Raw genomic sequence first — 8,589 nt, 5'->3', positions numbered from 1 at the left:
CCCCCATGAGAGATGCATGGATGAGAGACCCCAGGGATGCAGCCCCCCTCCCTGCAAAACAGGTAAGCAGGAGAGGGGGCAATGTTTTAATTATTAATTTTTATTAGTAGTTCTGTGTGTGTGTGTAATGTGTGTGTTTTTAATAAGTGCGTGTATGTGTATGTGTTTTATTGAGTGTATAAGTGCCCATTCATACTGGGCGTTTTATCGCGCGATTTCCGCCGCATGATATTTGCAAGAAGTCGCCATCCAATGCTTTTCAATGGAGCTGTTTTAATGTACAGCTTCATGTCGCCCATCGCTCGTGCAGGACCCTTTTTCCCGTGGATGCCACGCGATTTTTCGATTTTTGCATGCAGCCCGACGGTCAAGGTCGCGCGATCGTCATTGGAACGTCGCCTGAACAGTTGCGCTATCCCGGCCGCGCGGAAATCAGCCCAGGTGAGTGTCGCTCAGTGTGAATGGGGCCTTAATGTTTTAATATGCGGGTTTCTCTATGTTGCCTAAGGCAGTGATGTTGAACGTTTCTTAAACCCGAGCGCCCAAACTGCAATACAATACTAAACTTATTTTCAGCGCTGGCACTTTGAGATAAATAAAGTGATTTTGGGTCGCAGTTTGGACACTCGGGTTCAAAAAGGTTCGCCATCACTGCCATAGAGCACCTTTGGGATGAATTAGAACGGAGACTGCGAGCCTGGCCTTCTCCTCCAACATCAGTACCTGACCTCACAAATGCTCCAACATTCCCATAGACACACTCCTAAACCTTGTGGACGCCTTCCCAGAAGAGCTGAAGCTGTTATAGCGGCAAAGGGCGGAGCCAACTCAATACTGAACCCTACGGACTAAGACTGGGATGCCATTAAAGTTCATGTGCGTGTAAAGGCGTCCCAATACTTTTGGCAATATAGTGTATATATTTAAGTAATCATGCATCTATCAAATTTCACAAACTCACAAAAGCGAACTTTTTATCCGTAAATGTCCAACGATCGTAATCCGTCCTTGCTGGATGGACACATCAATTCCAGTGTTTGGGGAAAAGGTGAGGCTGGAATCGGAGAAATCTATGCTCTTGACCGCTAACCTATAGCGGGGAAAAAAAACTACATTCATTAACTTTGTCCTGAAAAGCAATTTACATATTTCGATGTCACTTTGTATCCATATTGGGAACATTGTAACCCTGCAGGATCAGCTGCCATCCACTCTACCCATCCTGGTCACTTTATTCCTATTCTAGTGGCAACCCAAAATGTGGGATTTTCTTTCACTTTCAGTGATAACATTCACCAGGAGCAATAGAGAAGGTGAATCTCCCTAACGGGGACACAGACAGCAATCCAATCTGAAAGGTTTTCTAATCCACTTTATACAAAACTAATACGTTCAGCATTCCATTATACTTTGATTGATTGGGTATTGATAGTTTCCTGTTTTTGCTTTTATATTGCTGACGATTGATTAAAGTAATTCCTTAGAAGAGACTTGTCACGGATGTCGCCAACTTACTCTGTGACGTAGTAATTTATGCGTCCCACAACGGCGGCAGAGACGGACCCCTCGACGTCGGGGATATGGAGAGTCGTTATTTGCTTTTGCAGCTCCTGTAACCCGACTTCCCAACCTATGAAATGAATTGAAAATGATATTAAACAATAGACGGTGCCAGTGAAAGCGTACTGAGGCCGGCGCCAAAAAGAATAACAATCCAAATGATAACAAGAAATGATATCCTCATACCTACAGCAACCTCCTGCCATTGGATGAAGTCAAACGTTTATTGTTGTGGGTGGAATGGAAATTCCCCTGTGGGGCATTTAATTGCTGGGGACAGAAACAGGGAGAAATGTTCCAAAGGGGACACTGAGGGAATTTCCTCACTAAGAAGAGATTTACTTTCAATTCCCTTTGTGTCTTCAGGACAGAAAGTAAAAGGAAATGCCCCCAATAAGATACAGATGACAAATAAATCACTTTTACTGTATATCTAATACTAAAAAAAGGTTTTGCTTTAGATATTGTTCAGTCAGGAGGTGTTGAGACAGTAAGGGGTTAACGTGGGCGGCATCCTCCATTGCCCTTAAAAAAAAAACAACAACTAATCATCGGCTCTCCTGATTGGACCATTACTGATCCCGATCACTTACCGTACCGCAGACCCTTCAGGGTGAGTCTTCCTACAACGCCTGGGTCTGTCTTGGCCTCTGACAGGATGAAGGCCAAAGCTAAGATCAGAATTGTCTTCATTATCTGAAAGAGGGAGGAGGGTATGTGAGCTAGGTTTGGGGTCTGCTGTGCCCATTATGAGGGGCTCCCACCATCCCTGTGCTGAGTTCCCAGGTCTGTACACCCGCTGTGCCCATTATGAGGGGCTCCCACCATCCCTGTGCTGAGTTCCCGGGTCTGTACACTCGCTGTGCCCATTATGAGGGGCTCCCACCATCCCTGTGCATACACTTTAAGCCATGTTAAGACAACATACAATAACACTGAATGAATGGCCTCCATAGCACGCTTTAAAGTGACCCTGCAACTAATCTAAAAATCAAAAAACAATAAAAAAAATACAATATAACATATATATAAATAATAAAATGTATATAATATAAACAAACAGAGAGATCCAAAGGACAAAGTTTCTGAGGACGCCTCTCCAATCTTTGTCCACATTCTGGAAATCAGAGACAATCAATAACCGTGTGGTCATGTGACACTTACCCGGCCACGTCAGGTGGAGCAGAATTCTCTCCGTTGTCTCTCCCGGTAGTCAGGGAAATTAATTCTGATTTCGGAAGTCTGGGCTGATAGTTATACAAAAACTGAAAGAAGGAAGTAGACTGGGAGGAGTTGGAGTCTGCAAAAATATTGACACATGTATGTATTTCAGATATAACCACCCCTCCCCCTCCCACAGCCCCCCCATAGGCACAATCTGGGCTCAGTGTGTACAATGCATCACTCGTGTTTATTTAGGGACATTTCCAGAAAGGAACAAACACACATTGTTGTCACCTTGTCCATTCACTTCACCGCAAATCAACAACGTCTCCAACCGCCAGAGACTTCAAGGATCAGACCACCCCAAATGAGAATGTGAGTAGTAGGCGGAGCCTAGAGATCCCGGATTCCTATAGGTCTAGGACGGGAGAAGTGAGACTTACAGTAAAGGTATTGAAGCTGCACCATACCTTCTAGAAGATCTCTAGGTGTGTGACTCAGTTGTGGAATTCCCCTGCAGACACAAGTCACGCTCAGATCCATTCCTGGAAGAAGACAATATAACAACAGACGGGAGGAATTTGTAGTTTCTGATCTATGATAATTCACTGGAATAATGAACCATAAAGGAGACCTCTGCTCTGGGCACTCCGAGTCATCTATGGAATCCGTCACGGGTTCCGTGGTTCTCCTTTTACTAATCTGCATTATTCGCCGCAGGCGACCTTCTGCTTGAGGGTAAAAATCAGCTACCGCTGAGCACACAGACTCGTCCTCAGCAGGAAAGGTTAAAGCTCAACTCCTTAAAGTGCATGTACAGCCCAAACTATAATGTAGGAAAGGGTTAGATCTCCTGCCAGGTTATTGTTTGCTGCCCGTGCACCATTGGGGAAGTTTACCTTCACTTCCTGTCCAAGAGACCTAACAGGAAGTTAGAGGAAATCTCCCTAACTTTGGGGAGTTGCCCTTTTAGAGAATGGTCCGCAGAACAGGGAAGATTTCCTCTACTTGTTCTTTGGGACAGCTCTTTGTGTGCACCAAATGCCTTTGCAAACCCAAATGTTACCTTGTAAAATTAGCAGTGGCATCATCACTGTGCTGTACATAGGCCCCACCCAATGCTGGCTGCCTGCAGAAAACTACAGGAGGGGGCGGAGACAAGACCAGTCACCCTGCACAAGGAGAGAGAGCAGCAGTGACCGGTCTTTATGACAGGAGGGGGCGGAGCAAGACCAGTCACCCTGCACAAGGAGAGAGAGCAGCAGTGACCGGTCTTTATGACAGGAGGGGGCGGAGACAAGACCAGTCACCCTGTACAAGGAGAGAGGATTTAGATACGCTTTAAGAATTTCGCTAGCCTGGCCATGACTAGCTCTCTTTAAAAGCAGTTGGTGCAACGGTAAACCTGGTTGGTTCTAAATACGACCTTGATTGCCCTTTGAAGTGCAGGAAATGTAAATGGCGTTGAGTCCATGACGTTGGATCTTCTGAGAGGTGAATGACCTCAACATCCCCCTCGGTGTACAATAGCCGATAGAATTTATTATATGACTTATAACTATATGAATCAGGAGGGGAGAATCATTGTAGAGAGCAGCAAAGCATTCTGGGAATAATAGAACGAGGGGTCGTATCCCGTCCGGGGATTGGGACACAATGAGAATAGAAAGTTCTCAGTGATATCCGTAGTTCCTGTATTATATTCTTATTATTAGCAGGAATAAGGAACCGTCCACAACAATGAGACAAAGAAATCTCCTTCCATTGTCATCTCCAACAACATCACATGATGAGTACGGACAATGCTCACTACAACCTGTGATCAGAGGGGGGGATTTACTAAAACTGGAGCATGGCAACCAATCAGCTTCCAGCATTCATTTCCAATGCTTAACTGTGCAAGTGGGAGATAGAAGCTGATTGGTTACTATGTACAGAAGACCGTGGAAGCCCCACCCACCACATGCTTCCTGCAGAAAACTACAGGAGGGGGCGGAGACAAGACCAGTTACCCTGCACCCAGTAGAGAAAGCAGCAGTGAGCGGTCTTTATTACAGGAGGGGGAGGAGACAAGACCAGTCACCCTGCACTAGTAGAGAAAGCAGCAGTGACTGGTCTTTATTACAAGAGGGGCGGAGACAAGACCAGTCACCCTGCACAAGTAGAGAGCAGCTGTGACCGGCCTTTATTACAGGAAGGGGAGGAGACAAGACCAGTCACCCTGCACTAGTAGAGAAAACAGCAGTGACTGGTCTTTATTACAAGAGGGGGCGGAGACAAGACCAGTCATCCTGCACAAGGAGGGAGAGCAGCAGGGAGCGGTCTTTATTACAGGAGTGGGCAGAGACAAGACCAGTCACCCTGCACAAGTAGAGAGCAGCAGTGAGCGGTCTTTAATACAGGAGGGGGCGGAGACAAGACCAGTCATCCTGCACAAGGAGAGAGAGAGCAGCAGTGAACGGTCTTTAATACAGGTGGGGCGGAGACAAGACCAGTCACCCTGCACAAGGAGGGAGAGCAGCAGGGAGCGGTCTTTATTACAGGAGGGGGCTAATAACATCAGTAGAATAGTCGTAAGGCAGCTTCTCATTGGTTGGAGGACACTTAGCCTAATGCAATTCCTCAGCTGCTGGTTCACAGTACCTGCCTGTTAATATTAATTGCAGGTACTGTGACCAGATACAGCGTACACTTCTTGCACTTCCCCTTTAACATGATATTCATTGTATTATTCCTACGTGTGTTTTTCTTCTCATGGGTCACTGAACTTCTTGTTTGGCTCAGAGCCGATGGGGCAAACCAAACACAAGCTTTCATTATGAAATAGAGATGCGGAAGATGGCGGCCTGAGAACAAGGAACCGAAACCCAAGCAGTGTAGGAGAGGAAGTGGGCCTGGAAGGGCCAGGTGAGCCTGATCAGAAGAGAGCAGTGCATGGAGGGTGATCAGTTGGGTGACGGAACCACGTTAAATACACATGAGCGAGCTCGAAGCAAATTACAGGTGCATCATTCTGAAATGCTCCCCTCCTGTAATAAAGACCGGTCACTGGTGCTCTCTCTCCTTGTGCAGGGTGACTGGTCTTGTCTCCGCCCCCCTCCTGTAATACAGACCGGTCACTGGTGCTCTCTCTCCTTGTGCAGGGCGACTGGTCTTGTCTCCGCCCCCCTCCTGTAATACAGACCGGTCACTGCTGCTCTCTCTCCTTGTGCAGGGTGAATGATCTTGTCTCCGCCCACTCCTATAGTTTTCTGCAGGCAGCCTGTAGTGGGTGGAGCCTTCTGGGCCCCTCCCACAGCTCTGCTCTCTCTGCAGAGGTTATGTACAGCACAGTGATGATGTCACTGCTACTTCTACAAGGTAATATCTGGCTTTGGAAAGGCATTCAGTGCTCTTAGATTGGATTTATATCCTTTGCGGTTGTTGAGGAATAGATTTGCCCAGACTTCAGCTGTAAGGTGTTCCATCTATGGTGATCATGTATGACCTCATCCACACGTTGGGATACATTTACGTCATGTCTGTGTTGGGGAATGTTATTCATGGAGCAGGCTGGCTATAATGCATCTCTACTGCACCTGAAGGCGAGATATACACAACACATTGCAACTTACAGTAAATGGATTTGACATAGTGTCCACGTCCTCACTTCCTGCCCTGGTGACACCAAGGAATGAGGGAGCAGTGATCCCCACACCAGCAATAAACTCCTCCATTTCAATAAACAGCCGACGTACCCCTGAGGTACGCCAAAAATGTATTGACTTTTTCAAACAAGGTGTCCATCACATTGTTTGAAAAAGTGGTCCCCATGTGGCCCCAAAAAGCTCACTGGATGATACACTATATTACCAAAAGTATTGGGACGCCGGCCTTTACACGCACATGAACTCTAATGGCATCCCAGTCTTAGTCCGTAGGGTTCAGTATTGGGTTGGCTCCGCCCTTTGCAGATATAACAGCTTCAACTCTTCTGGGAAGGCGTCCACAAGGTTTAGGAGTGTGTCTATGGGAATGTTGGACCATTTGTGAGGTCAGGTACTGATGTTGGGGGAGGGGCTCGCAGTCTCCGCTCTAATTCATCCCAAAGGTGTTCTATGGGGTTGAGGTCAGGACTCTGTGCGGCCAGTCACGTTCCTCCCCCCCAAACTCCCCCATCCATGTCTTTACGGACCTTGCTTTGTGCACTGGTGCGCAGTCATGTTGGGACAGGAAGGGGCCGTCCCCAAACTCCTCCCACAAAGTTGGGAGCATGAAATTGTCCAAAATGTCTTGGTGTGCTGATGCCTTAAGAGTTCCCTTCACTGGAACTAAGGGGCCAAGCCCAACCCCTGAAAAACAACCCCACACCATAATCCCCCCTCCACCAAACTTTACACTTGGCACAATGCAGTCAGGCAAGTACCGTTCTCCTGGCAACCGCCAAACCCAGACACGTCCATCGGATTGCCAGACAGAGAAGCGTGATTGGTCACTCCAGAGAACACGTCTCCACTTCTCTAGAGTCCAGTGGCGGCGTGCTTTACACCACGGCATCCCACGCTTTGCATTGCACTTGGTGATGTAAGGCTTGGATGCAGCTGCTCGGCCATGGAAACCCATTCCATGAAGCTCTCTACGCACTGTTGTTGTGCCAATCTGAAGGCCACACGAAGTTTGGAGGTCTGTAGCTATTGACTCTGCAGACAGTTGGCGACTTCTGCGCACTGTGCGCTTCAGCATGCGCTGACCTCGCTCTGTCATATTACGTGGCCTACCACTTCGTGGCTGAGTTGCTGTTGTTCCCAGTTGCTTCCACTTTGCTATAATCTCAGTAACAGGTGACCGCGGAATATTTAGTAGCCAGGAGATGTCACGGATGGACTTATTGCACAGGTGACAACCTATCACGGCACCACGCTTGTAGTCACTGAGCTCCGTAGAGCGACCCGTTCTTTCACATGTTTGTAGAAGCGTCTGCATGCTGAGGTGCCTCATTATATACACCTGTGGCCATGGAGGGGATTGGAACACCTGAATCCAATGATTTGGAGGGTTGTCCCAATACTTTTGGCAATTGGCAATATAGTGTATGTGCTTTTGTGATCCCTTTTTTTGCATGCTGACCTCTTGGCGGGACACGGGTGGTGTGTTGGCTCCTTATTGACCTTCAGTTCGGGATCACCATAAGCTCAGCACCTCGTCATTGTGGCGTATGGAAGGAGAAAAGGAGAACAGAAGGCAAACAGTGGAATAAAAAGCTGAATACAAAAAAAAAGTGAACTGAAATACTTGCCAAATGATTTGTATTTGTGTTCCCAGGCTTCAGATATATTCTACCTGGCAGAGAGCAGAGCCGGGTCCCTGACCTCAATCTTCTCCGTGGTAGTCTTCTCCAATACAGAGTGGTCAGAGACCGGCCCCAGACTGTGAACGGACACATTTGTGTCAAATCTCCAAAGCATAACCCAAGAAGTATTTTCATTACAATAAGTTATTGGTAAATGGAGCAATTATGTTTTATTCAGTTTACTAATCGCTTCATCACCCAGAACTGCGGACTTTAATCACAAGCACGTTCCCCATCAGCTCCATCTCCACTCTCTTCTTCTTTAGGACCCACTTTGCCTGCCCTTACCCTGTGCCAGAGTCATTTCTTTCCACTCGACCTCCTCCACCCTCTCCCCTGTTCTGCCATCAGCCTCTACTATGTCCCCTCTCCCCTGCTCTACCATCAACCTCTACTATGTCCCCTCTCCCCTGCTCTACCATCAACCTCTACTATGTCCCCTCTCCCCTGCTCTACCATCAACCTCTACTACGTCAACCTCTACTATGCCTCCTCTACCTCCTAACTTGTTCTGCCATCAACCTCTACTATGCCTC

At 47.4% G+C, this 8,589-nt stretch overlaps 1 protein-coding gene across 1 annotated transcript in view; it reads right to left on the bottom strand.

The window, feature by feature from the left end:
• Positions 1–8,298, bottom strand: part of LOC108786955 (bactericidal permeability-increasing protein-like) — a 25,967-nt gene extending 17,669 nt beyond the window's left edge. The window contains exons 1-5 of the mRNA XM_018556376.1: positions 8,252–8,298; positions 8,073–8,130; positions 2,154–2,256; positions 1,516–1,630; positions 962–1,090 (exon numbers count right to left, since the gene is read on the bottom strand). Of these exons, the coding sequence (XP_018411878.1) occupies positions 962–1,090; positions 1,516–1,630; positions 2,154–2,256; positions 8,073–8,130; positions 8,252–8,298 (452 nt within the window). The remainder of the gene's footprint in view (positions 1–961; positions 1,091–1,515; positions 1,631–2,153; positions 2,257–8,072; positions 8,131–8,251) is intronic.
• Between the last annotated feature and the right edge of the window lie 291 nt (positions 8,299–8,589).

The sequence above is a fragment of the Nanorana parkeri genome, unplaced genomic scaffold (assembly GCF_000935625.1).
Source record: "Nanorana parkeri isolate BGI_ZX_2015 unplaced genomic scaffold, ASM93562v1 scaffold237, whole genome shotgun sequence".
NCBI lineage: Eukaryota > Metazoa > Chordata > Amphibia > Anura > Dicroglossidae > Nanorana > Nanorana parkeri.
This window is presented reverse-complemented; position numbering and strand designations above follow the sequence as displayed.